This window comes from Anomaloglossus baeobatrachus, chromosome 11, assembly GCF_048569485.1.
Source record: "Anomaloglossus baeobatrachus isolate aAnoBae1 chromosome 11, aAnoBae1.hap1, whole genome shotgun sequence".
Classification (NCBI taxonomy): domain Eukaryota; kingdom Metazoa; phylum Chordata; class Amphibia; order Anura; family Aromobatidae; genus Anomaloglossus; species Anomaloglossus baeobatrachus.
The window spans coordinates 138712343-138725504 of NC_134363.1; the positions used below are offsets into that span (position 1 = coordinate 138712343).

The 13162-nt window shown below is 50.1% G+C and overlaps 1 protein-coding gene across 1 annotated transcript in view; it reads left to right on the forward strand.

Moving 5' to 3' along the window:
* CEP104 (centrosomal protein 104) overlaps window positions 1-13162 on the forward strand; it is a 212455-nt gene that overhangs the window by 15332 nt on the left and 183961 nt on the right. The window contains exon 4 of the mRNA XM_075328831.1: window positions 345-483. Coding sequence (XP_075184946.1) covers window positions 345-483 — 139 coding nt within the window. The remainder of the gene's footprint in view (window positions 1-344; window positions 484-13162) is intronic.

Consider the following 13162-nt stretch of genomic DNA (forward strand, 5'->3'; position numbering starts at 1 on the left):
TGATGACACTGATGTCAGCTTGGTGGGATCCGATTCTCTCGGACACAGGTGAGGAGAAGACAGAGCAAAATTCCTCAATTCTGTGATTTTGCGGAAATTGAATTGCGCTTGGATCACATCCATGCACCCATATACTTGTATGGGTGCTCGCCACTTGCAGTATGTATGCTTTTTTTTTTCTCCTGGCAAATGTGCAGCAGATAGCTGGTGTCAGCAAGTTTGCCTCAATGTGTTTCTTGTGGTTTTTGCATTTAGTTCTCTCGTACTGTATCGGTCTTACACTGACTGTGTTCGTAGTATTACTTTGATATCACAGTTGTAATGTTGTGGTGTCCCTTTTTCAGGTACGTGGCGCTGTCCGATAATGAAAAGACCAGCTACAAGGCCCGGGAGCTGAAATCTGTCTACGTGGATGCCGTGGGGCAGTACCTGAAGCTGATCTTTCATAAGAACTATGCCAACAGATACAATCTTTACAATCAGGTATCATTTACTAAACAAGATAGTGAGTTATTACCTATCTCCTATCCATAGGATTGGAATGATTTGCTGATCTATTGGGGTCCAACCTTTTGGGATTTCCAGCGATCCTGAGGACAGAATCCTTAAAGGGAACCTGTCACCAGTTTTTTGCCCTATAAGCTGCGGCCACCACCACCGGGCTCTTATATACAGCATTCTAACATGCTGTATATAAGAGCCCAGACTGGGAGTATAACATAAACACTTTATAATACTCACCTAAAAGGTCGCTCCGGTGCACAACGGTTGGATGGGCGTCTTTGTTCTCTGGGACCGGCGCCTTCCTTTTCGGCCATCTTGATCCTCCTTATTCTGAAGCCGCAGTGCATGACGCGTCTACGTCATACACACTCGCCGACATTGAGGTCCGGCGCAGGCGCACTTTAATCTGCCCTTCTCAGGAGCGCTGTACTCCATTTTCTCCGTCAGTCCCATTCTCCATGTATACAGCGGAGATCAAGCATAGTAGGTACCCACAGGGCTGTGGAGTCGGTAAGCCAACCTTCGACTCCGACTCTTCAATTTCCCTTACACCGACTCCGACTCCTACAGATATTGCTTATAGTTAAGTGAAAAATGTATTGTAGTACATGCAGGGCCGTATTTGGGGTTTTTGCTGCCCTAGGCACTGTCAGTGGTGGCGCCCCCTTCTGATCAGTCAGATTACGGTTATATGCACACAGCTTTTTTTTTTTTTTTTCCAGACAGATCCGCCCTATAACCCGCCCAAAAAACCCAAACTCTAAATATTAAAGAAATGAACTCATACACTGCAATGTAAAACGACTTGCTGTTCATATGTTCAGTCTTTGGAGTTTTTTTAAGCGCGTCAGGTTTCCTCAGACATGAAGCGGCTGACAGTGACCGGTCCTTTATATGGCGCCTGCTGCTTGGATGCCGCTTACTAGTTGTGACCGGTCCATTATATGGCGCCTGCTGCTTGGATGCCGCTTACTAGTTGTGACCGGCCATTATATGGCGCCTGCTGCTTGGATGCTGGTTACTAGTTGTGACCGGCCATTATATTGCGCCTACTGCTTGGATGCTGGTTACTAGTTGTGACCGGCCATTATATGGCGCCTGCTGCTTGGATGCCTCTTACTAGTTGTGACTGGCCATTATATGGCGCCTGCTGCTTGGATGCCGCTTACTAGTTGTGACCGGCCATTATATGGCGCCTGCTGCTTGGATGCCTCTTACTAGTTGTGACTGGCCATTATATGGCGCCTGCTGCTTGGATGCCGCTTACTAGTTGTGACCGGCCATTATATAGCGGCTTCTGCTTGGATGCCGCTTACTAGTTGTGACCGGTCCATTATATGGCGCCTGCTGCTTGGATGCCGCTTACTAGTTGTGACCGGCCATTATATGGCGGCTGCTGCTTGGATGCCGCTTACTAGTTGTGACCGGCCATTATATGGCGCCTGCTGCTTGGATGCCTCTTACTAGTTGTGACCGGTCCATTATATGGCGCCTGCTGCTTGGATGCCGCTTACTAGTTGTGACCGGCCATTATATGGCGGCTGCTGCTTGGATGCCGCTTACTAGTTGTGACCGGTCCATTATATGGCGGCTGCTGCTTGGACGCCACTTACTAGTTGTGACCGGCCATTATATGGCGCCTGCTGCTTGGATGCCGCTTACTACTTCATTTAAAAAAATAAGTAAAATCCAGTAGCTAAAAGATGTTGGAAAAAACAACCAAGAAGCCACAGCAAAAAAAAATAAATATTTGCTTCAGGATAAAATGATGACTGTCCTAAAGTGTTTTCTGTCTGAATAATTCCGGGGGTTCACAGACCACTACAAGACGTGTGCACATTCCCTGATAGAGCCCAGAGCCTTCAGATAGTAGTTAAGACCTGCATACACATTAACCTAAAGTTGTCTAAACCCGCCAATATTGACAGGTTCTGCTGATAGCCCAATGTGAACAGGGGCTCTCAATTCTGATTGTCAGGGGAATAAGGATCCAGCATGTCCAATTACGGAGTGTAGATCCTTTTATCCTCTAAATGATAAGCTGCTGTCGGAGATGTCCAGCAGCGGCTCTAATAAAGAACACAGAAACAATTGGCAGAATGAGTGCTCCTGTATATGGGAGAGCCGAGCAAGATAGCTGCCGGCCTAAAAATCAGACTATAGTGTATGGGGGCTTTAGTCTATTACTTATTCGGTTGACAGACATGCAGATAGCTGTATTTTTAGTCCAGCACGCTGACCCTATGTTTTAGGATCAAGACTAATAAGGTAAAGATTACAACAGCCACATGACTATCACCAGAACCACCATCAGTACAGTAATACATAACTAAAACCACACTACATACTATAATACGTAACCAAAACCACAGTTAGTACAGTAATACATCAACAGAACTACTGTCAATACAGTAATATCACCAAAACCACCCTAAACACAATAACATCACCAAACACACCCTGAAGACAATACATCGCCAAAACCACCATCAGTACATGAATACAATGCCAACTTCACACAGCAATCAAGTGCAGTGTCAGGTTAGACCCATATACATCTATGTATTGCATTAACGTACAACTCTCAGTATGTCCTTAACAATGGTAAGGAGATGCTGGTAGTTGTTACCAGCCATCATTAGACTGTGGACCATATAAGAACCACAATACTGATTAGTCCCAGGCAGTAGACTTAACTTTTGGACGAGATCTTATAGGTTTAGGTCCATTAATTCTGAGGAGATTAGTAGGGCAGAGGTGGGCTCAGTAGGGAGAAGGGGCATCATGGGGTGGGACTTGAGACCCCCACCAATTGCTCAAAAGACCTTTTTAAGTGCACAGCTCAGGAGACAGGACTATGAAATTTTACTCCCAGAATCCATTCTGTCTGCATGTTCTGGTTCTGGGAAACACTCGGGGCCACGGTAGTCGGACCCCCAGCGATTGGAAAGTTATTCCCCATCCCAAGGATAGGGGGTAAGATCCCAATGTGAGAAAACCCCTTTAAAAGCAGCATTCACACTGCAGCCAAAGATGGGAACCTGATTTATCTAAACAGTGTCCATCACCCGATGCACGAGCAAAACTTTCATTCGTCAGGTGAGATGATTTTTAAGCTGACTTAAAGGGAATCTGTCACCCCAAAATGACACCTAGACTGCAGAAATATTTATATGGGGGACATGATCTGTGGAGAAATAAACCCACCCATATAGTTCAGCTTAAAAGGAACTGGTCACGACCTTTAATATTAAACTGCTCCATTGTCTTGTTAGTCAGAAAATGTGCATCACTTAACGTTGCGTCACTAACAAGAGGGGGGGCAGTTTAGAATTGAAAAAGGGTGTAACAGGTTCCCTTTAATGTTCACTGAAAAAGCCACATTTATTTGATATGAAAATGAGGACATTTCTGCGCGGCCTAAGCCTGGTGCACAATACCACCGAATATAGGAAAATACTAGCCAGGCCTTTGTCTTAATAGTGATCCATTGGTGAGAGTGAGCACCGTAACACCAGATCTCCTGCTGCACCGCACCCAACACTGCGGCACACTCCAAGCGTCAGTGCGGGTGTGCACACAACACAGGAGCAGCACAGCGGCACACGCCAAGCGTCAGTGCATGTGTGCCTCCAACACAGGAGGAGCACAGCGGCACACTCCAAGCGTCAGTGCGGGTGTGCATCCAACACAGGAGGAGCACAGCGGCACACTCCAAGCGTCAGTGCGGGTGTGCACACAACACAGGAGGAGCACAGCGGCACACGCCAAGCGTCAGTGCATGTGTGCATCCAACACAGGAGGAGCACAGTGAGGAGGGGGACACGGCGCTGTGATGTGCTGTCTGCTCACTTCAACAACCTTCCTCATTGAATCAGCAGTCAAATACAGGCAGCAACCAGGTGTCAGAACGTACCTGCATCACACTGCAGGCGCACCCACGCGGACACTGCAGTCACACTGCAGGCGCACCCACTGCAGTCACATTGCAGGCGCACCCACGCGGACACTGCAGTCACACTGCAGGCGCACCCACGCGGACACTGCAGTCACATTGCAGGCGCACCCACGCGGACACTGCAGTCACATTGCAGGCGCACCCACGCGGACACTGCAGTCACATTGCAGGCGCACCCACGCGGACACTGCAGTCACATTGCAGGCGCACCCACGCGGACACTGCAGTCACATTGCAGGCGCACCCACGCGGACACTGCAGTCACATTGCAGGCGCACCCACGCGGACACTGCAGTCACATTGCAGGCGCACCCACGCGGACACTGCAGTCACATTGCAGGCGCACCCACGCGGACACTGCAGTCACATTGCAGGCGCACCCACGCGGACACTGCAGTCACATTGCAGGCGCACCCACGCGGACACTGCAGTCACATTGCAGGCGCACCCACGCGGACACTGCAGTCACATTGCAGGCGCACCCACGCGGACACTGCAGTCACATTGCAGGCGCACCCACGCGGACACTGCAGTCACATTGCAGGCGCACCCACGCGGACACTGCAGTCACATTGCAGGCGCACCCACGCGGACACTGCAGTCACATTGCAGGCGCACCCACACTGACACTTGGAGTGCTACTCTGCTCCTCCAGTGTCAGGACACGTGCAGAAATGCTAAGTGATTTTAGACAGCACTGACTCTCACCTAAGGACGAGGGACTGTCTTTAATATGCAAATAGGACGGTGCACATCTGCACCAAGACATCAGCCGCACCAGGGGGGACAGAACAGTTTGCATATATATAATATTAAGGTAAAACTGTACATGCCAGAGCGACGTCCCCTGTATAAATGTGTCTGCAGATTAATTGCCATTTTGGGAGTAAAAGTAAAATGTCATCGCTCTTAGCAACACATTGTCCTGCGTCTCCCAAGACTCCCCTCTTGTCTGGTCTGCTGCAGCACATACTGCAATGGTGCCCGTATAGGGAATCTGTCACCAGGTTTTGCTCCCCCATCTGAGAGCAGCATAATGTAGAGACAGAGCCCCTGATTCCAGCGATGTGTCACTTACTGAGCTGTTTGCTGTCGTTTTCTCTGCTGCAGATCTCGCAGTTATACAGAGCTCATGAATATGCTGGACTACCTGCAGCACACCAAGTAGTCCTGTAATGATAACTACTGCTGATTAAACAGTGATGTTATCAAAACTACATTAAGCAGCCCAGTAAGTGACAACACTGGAATCAGGATCTCTGCCCCTACATTATGCTGCTCTCAAATTAGGTGGCAAAAACCTGGTGACAGACTCATAATTCTCACTAAAGAGTAACCACCCGAAGTAAGCCCAAGGCTGTGCCCAAGAATAAATAATTGCCCATCACTGAGCTCACAGCACAAAGAATGACCCCACACCGTGTCACTTATAGTATACAGCCTCCACATTCTCTCCTATAACATTCCCACTACACTGCCCCCTCACATGAAATCCCCACTGTCCTCACCACTGAATTATACCCTCCAGACCTTCCTCACTTATGAACTATGACCTCCACTGTCCCCACCTCTCCATGCAGCCCCCACTTCACTGTCCCCCTCATGATGTCCCCACTCTATAATAAACCTTATGCTTCGCATTATGTATACCCAGCCCTTCCAGGCTCCTAACTGAGCGCTCCCCATGCTGCCCCTTCTCCATATCAAGCCCCCTCCATACCAAGCCCACCATGGTTCCCCTTCCATACAGAGTACCCCCCATGCTTTCCCATTCTCCATACCATGCCCCCCCCGTGCTACCCCATTCTCCATACCATGCCCCCCCCCCGTGCTACCCCATTCTCCATACCATGCCCCCCCCCCGTGCTACCCCATTCTCCATACCATGCCTCCCCCCGTGCTACCCCATTCTCCATACCATGCCTCTCATTCTCCATACCATGCCCCCCCCATGCTACCCCATATTCCATACCATGCCTCTCATTCTCCATACTGTAACTCCCATTTGCTATACTGTCCACCACCCTCCCTCATTTTCCCATTCTGCTCCATCCCCCATGCTGCACCCCCACATCATGCTCCATCCCCATGTTGCGCCCCCACATCCTCCATGTTGCGCCCCCACATCATGCTTCATCCCCCCCATCCTCCATGTTGCGCCCCCACATCATGCTTCATCCCCCCCATCCTCCATGCTGCGCCCCCACATCATGCTTCATCGCCCCCATCCTCCATGCTGCGCCCCCACATCATGCTTCATCCCCCCCATCCTCCATGCTGCGCCCCCACATCATGCTTCATCCCCCCCATCCTCCATGCTGCGCCCCCACATCATGCTTCATCCCCCCCATCCTCCATGTTGCGCCCCACATCATGCTTCATCCTCCATGTTGCGCCCCCACATCATGCTTCATCCCCCCCATCCTCCATGTTGCGCCCCCACATCATGCGGCATCCCCCCCATCCTCCACGCTGCGCCCCCACATCCTCCATGTTGCGCCCCCACATCATGCGGCATCCCCCCCATCCTCCACGCTGCGCCCCCACATCCTCCATGTTGCGCCCCCACATCATGCGGCATCCCCCCCATCCTCCACGCTGCGCCCCCACATCATGTTCCATCCCCCATGTTGTGCCCCCATATCATGCGGCATCCCCCCCAGCCTCCATGTTGCACCCCCACATCATGCTGCATCCCCCCCATCCTCCATGTTGCGCCCCCATATCATGCGGCATCCCCCCCATCCTCCATGTTGCACCCCCACATCATGCTGCATCCCCCCCATCCTCCATGTTGCGCCCCCACATCATGCTGCATCCCCCCCATCCTCCATGTTGCGCCCCCACATCATGCTGCATCCCCCCCCCATCCTCCATGTTGCGCCCCCATATCATGTTCCATCCCCCCATCCTCCATGTTGCGCCCCCATATCATGTTCCATCCCCCCATCCTCCATGTTGCGCCCCCATATCATGTTCCATCCCCCCATCCTCCATGTTGCGCCCCCATATCATGTTCCATCCCCCCATCCTCCATGTTGCGCCCCCATATCATGTTCCATCCCCCCATCCTCCATGTTGCGCCCCCATATCATGTTCCATCCCCCCCATCCTTCATGTTGCGCCCCCATATCATGTTCCATCCCCCCATCCTCCATGTTGCGCCCCCATATCATGTTCCATCCCCCCCATCCTCCATGTTGCGCCCCCATATCATGTTCCATCCCCCCCATCCTCCATGTTGCGCCCCCATATCATGTTCCATCCCCCCCCCAGCCTCCATGTTGCACCCCCACATCATGCTGCATCCCCCCCATCCTCCATGTTGCACCCCCACATCATGCTGCATCCCCCCATCCTCCATGTTGCGCCCCCATATCATGTTCCATCCCCCCCATCCTCCATGTTGCGCCCCCATATCATGTTCCATCCCCCCATCCTCCATGTTGCGCCCCCCCCCGGGTTGCTTGTTCGGCGCTGTCTTCGGCTGTAAAGCGCTTACCTGCTCCAGGCTGCATCTCCCGTTCTCCACGGTGGCGGTGGCGGCGGCGGCGGCATCTGACATCTTGCTCGGCGGCTCCATCTCCGGCGGCGGCTCCATCTCCGGCGGCGGCTCCATCTCCGGCGGCGGCTCCATCTCCGGCGGCGGCGGCTCCCGTCCTCCTCTGCGCGGCCTCACGCTCCTGTGACCTCTGCACAGTGAGCGCACGGCAGCACGTCGGGGCGGGGAGCTGATTACAGCTCCTCTGACCCCGGAAGTAAGTGCCGGCACGCTCACAGTGTCATTTATAGTCGCGTGTTATAGACGCGACTATAAATGACTGTGCGCTCCCTCCCTCCTCCAAAAAGGCCCCGGATTTAATAAAGAGTTTGGAGGAGGGAGGGAGGAAGATTTAAAAAAAAAAATTTTTTTTTTTTTTTTTAAATTTTGGTTTGGGCGCCGCCCCCCTGGAAGGCGCCGCCCTAGGCACGTGCCCTCAAGTGCCTAATGGCAAATACGGCCCTGAGTACATGAACATCAGACATTTAATATTTTTTATTATACAATAATCATGATATTTGGATAGAACATAAAATATATTTATTGGAATACAACTTTAGAACACAAACTAATACATTGTAAATATGTAATATATATATATATATATATATATATATATATATATATATATATATATATATATATATATATATATATATATATATATATATATATATATATATATATATATATATATATATTATATAAATATACAGTGCCTACAAGTAGTCTTCAACCCCCTGCAGATTTAGCAGGTTTGATAAGATGCAAATAAGTTAGAGCCTGCAAACTTCAAACAAGAGCAGGATTTATTAACAGATGCATAAATCGTACAAACCAACAAGTTATGTTGCTCAGTTAAATTTTAATAAATTTTCAACATAAAAGTGTGGGTCAATTATTATTCAACCCCTAGGTTTAATATTTTGTGGAATAACCCTTGTTTGCAATTACAGCAAATAATCATCTTTTATAAGACCTGATCAGGCTGGCACAGGTCTCTGGAGTTATCTTGGCCCACTCCTCCATGCAGATCTTCTCCAAGTTATCTAGGTTCTTTGGGTGTCTCATGTGGACTTTAATCTTGAGCTCCTTCCACAAGTTTTCAATTGGGTTAAGGTCAGGAGACTGACTAGGCCACTGCAACACCTTGATTTTTTTCCCTCTTGAACCAGGCCTTGGTTTTCTTGGCTGTGTGCTTTGGGTCGTTGTCTTGTTGGAAGATGAAATGATGACCCATCTTAAGATCCTTGATGGAGGAGCGGAGGTTCTTGGCCAAAATCTCCAGGTAGGCCGTGCTATCCATCTTCCCATGGATGCGGACCAGATGGCCAGGCCCCTTGCCTGAGCAACAGCCCCACAGCATGATGCTGCCACCACCATGCTTGACTGTAGGGATGGTATTCTTGGGGTCGTATGCAGTGCCATCCAGTCTCCAAACGTCACATGTGTGGTTGGCACCAAAGATCTCGATCTTGGTCTCATCAGACCAGAGAACCTTGAACCAGTCTGTCTCAGAGTCTTCCAAGTGATCATGAGCAAACTGTAGACGAGCCTTGACCTGACGCTTTGAAAGTAAAGGTGCCTTACGGGCTCGTCTGGAACGGAGACCATTGCGGTGGAGTACGTTACTTATGGTATTGACTGAAACCAATGTCCCCACTGCCATGAGATTTTCCCGAAGCTCCTTCCTTGTTGTCCTTGGGTTAGCCTTGACTCTTCGGACAAGCCTGGCCTCGGGACGGGTGGAAACTTTCAAAGGCTGTCCAGGCCGTGGAAGGCTAACAGTAGTTCCATAAGCCTTCCACTTCCGGATGATGCTCCCAACAGTGGAGACAGGTAGGCCCAACTCCTTGTAAAGGGTATGTACCCCTTGCCAGCCTTGTGACCCTCCACGATCTTGTCTCTGATGGCCTTGGAATGCTCCTTTGTCTTTCCCATGTTGACCAAGTATGAGTGCTGTTCACAAGTTTGGGGAGGGTCTTAATTAGTCAGAAAAGGCTGGAAAAAGAGATAATTAATCCAAACATGTGAAGCTCATTGTTCTTTGTGCCTGAAATACTTCTTAATACTTTAGGGGAACCAAACAGAATTCTGGTGGTTTGAGGGGTTGAATAATAAATGACCCTCTGAATAAACTTTTCACAATTTAAAAAAAAAAAAATAAATAAAAAAAGAAATAACATTCTTTTTTGCTGCAGTGCATTTCACACTTCCAGGCTGATCTACAGTCCAAATGTCACAATGCCAAGTTAATTTAGAATGTGTAAACCTGCTAAATCTGCAGGGGGTTGAATACTACTCGTTGGCACTGTGTGTGTGTGTATGTATATATATATATATATATATATATATATATTACATATGGTATTATATAATTACAATGTATTAGTTTTTTGTGTTTGTCAGTTTTGATGAACGGTTGAATTTGTCTATTTCTTTGAGAGCAAGGGAAACATTTTGCTGAAATCTGGTCAATCTGCTGCTATAGGAGACGGAGTGAAATCTTTTTCCTTGCGGCAACGCTTTACCTGCACCATGTCATCCAAATACTTGTCAAAGTTAAAATCCTCATCTGATGAGGATGAAGATATGGCAGCAGTAGCACTGTCAGGCCCCAAATCCTCTTTCGCCTGGCAGTCCTGTAGCTGCTCATCCTAACTGCTACCTCACTCAAAGCTTTTTTTTCCTTTAGTAAGCTGTTGATCATCAAGCAGTATATGATGACTTGGGTCCACATAAACAGCTGCCAGAAGAATTTTATTTTCCAATAGCTGTGTCTCTCCGTTTTATTGAAGCAGAAATGCCATCTGCGATTAAACCTCCTCTTTGGGACAGGCAAAATAGCAAGTTTTTCCACTCCCTTATGAAAATGCCAGGAGTTAAATCCTCAGCTTGTAATTTTTTAGTCACGGTAAATGGGTGATTAGCAATTACTTCAATTCAGCCACCTATGTCCATTGACCTTCATTTAATGTTACTTGAGGGGTCACCATATCTATAAGAAACGATTTTAGTTCAAGCAATCAGTCATTAAATAAGTGCTGCCTCGCCGAGTGGCTTGATCAACAATTTCCCCTTTCCCAGCACGTCTTTTCAAGATGGAATCAATTTTAGGGGTTCTGGCGGCAATAACTAACTTCCTCACTTTTCCAATTAGATTTCCAGCATGTCCGCCCAGTTTCACACATCCGGCTTTTCGCCGGTTTGGTGGATGTGGCGCACGCCAGTACAGTACGATACAGTACAGTGGCAACGCCGCAACTTCTGGGTCACAGCATGTGACCGGCGTTTGTCGCGCTGCCACTGTACTATATACACTGTACTGGAGTGCGCCGCATCCGCCAAACCGGCGAAAAGCCAGATGTGTGAAACCGGGGTCCCTCTTGCAGACTCTCTCTTATTGCCAGCTGCAGCGTGTGCACAACACCGCGCATGTGATGAATAGGAAAGTGTTTTGAAGCAGCTTCAACAAGATCATCTAATCCTAAAGTATCATTTCTTTGTCGCTCCATTGGGAGACCCAGACAATTGGGTGTATAGCTTCTGCCTCCGGAGGCCACACAAAGTATTACACTTTAAAAAGTGTAACCCCTCCCCTCTGCCTATACACCCTCCCGTGGACCACGGGCTCCTCAGTTTTATGCTTTGTGTGGAAGGAGGCACACATCCACTCATGCATTCTCAACTTAGTTATGTCGGTTGGAAGAAAAGAGGGCCCCCACGGGGCCCCCGGCATGTTCCCTTCTCACCCCACTACGTCGGCGGTGTTGTTAAGGTTGAAGTACCCATTGCGGGTACAGAGGCTGGAGCCACATGCCGTCTCCTTCACCATCCCTTAAGCGGCTCTGGGAGAAGTGGGATCCTAAGCGGTCATCCATTTACTGGGACCGTGCTCCATCCGCAGCCCCTGTGGGAACCTGCCGGACTGGAGCCTCTTCAACCTCAGGGACCGGGCCCTGCAACTCAAAGGTACTCTGTGTCCCCATAGGGGACTGTGCAGGGAGCGCACCTTCTTCCCAGAAGCCGCGGTGGCTGCTGAATTCAGGAGGCCGGTGGACTTCCGCGCCGACCGTGCCTGCTTGTCGGGCGCAGTCTCAAATTTAGTCCCCGGCTTCATCGCGGCCTAGTCGCAAAAATCCTGCCCCCGGGCCTGCCTGTCAGGGGTAAGGGCGGGATTACCGACCTGACGTCGGATGTGAGGGCTGGAGCATCCTGCATGTTTCCTCCCCCCTCACTGATCACTGTGGGGACCCCAAATTCCCGCACTTTGCTGGCGCCGCCCACGGCTCCACTCCTCCTCTGAGAGCTCCGGCAGCCATTTTTTGGCATTCTGCCGGTGGAGGATTCTCAGTGAGCAGCTCTGCAGCTCCGGGGGATCCAAGGCAGGGAATCTGGAGGACACACTCCGCTCGTTAGCGGTCGGTAAGCCACACCGGTCACCTGGTGCTGGTCCCCCTAGGGTGCCAGATTAGATACGTATATATCTATATCTATCTGTTCGGTGGGCTGTATACCCCTTTCCCTTATACCCTCAGTGATCACTCTCCTAGGCGACAACAGCATGTCGTCCACAAGGAGCAAAGCTGCTAAGGCACAGGGTTTTTTCTTCGGCGCTCCATTGGGAGACCCAGACGATTGGGTGTATAGCACTGCCCTCCGGAGGCCACACAAAGCATTACACTAAAAAGTGTAAGGCCCCTCCCCTTCTGGCTATACACCCCCAGTGGGATCACTGGCTCACCAGTTTTCTGCTTTGTGCGAAGGAGGTCAGACATCCACGCATAGCTCCACTGTTTTTAGTCAGCAGCAGCTGCTGACTATGTCGGATGGAAGAAAAGTGGGCCCATATGGGGCCCCCAGCATGCTCCCTTCTCACCCCACTTTTGTCGGGTGTTTGTTAAGGTTGAGGTACCCATTGCGGGTACGGAGGCTGGAGCCCACATGCTGTTTTCCTTCCCCATCCCCCCTCAGGGCTCTGGGCGAAGTGGGATCTTACAGGTCTCCAGGCACTGAGACCGGGCTCCATCCACAGACCCAGAGAACCTGCTGGATATGGAGCTGAGTATCGTCAGGGACAGGCCCTGCTACATTAAGGTACTCTGTGTCCCCGGGCAAGCGCGCACACACACACCAGCATTGCTGGGAGTGTTATTGCG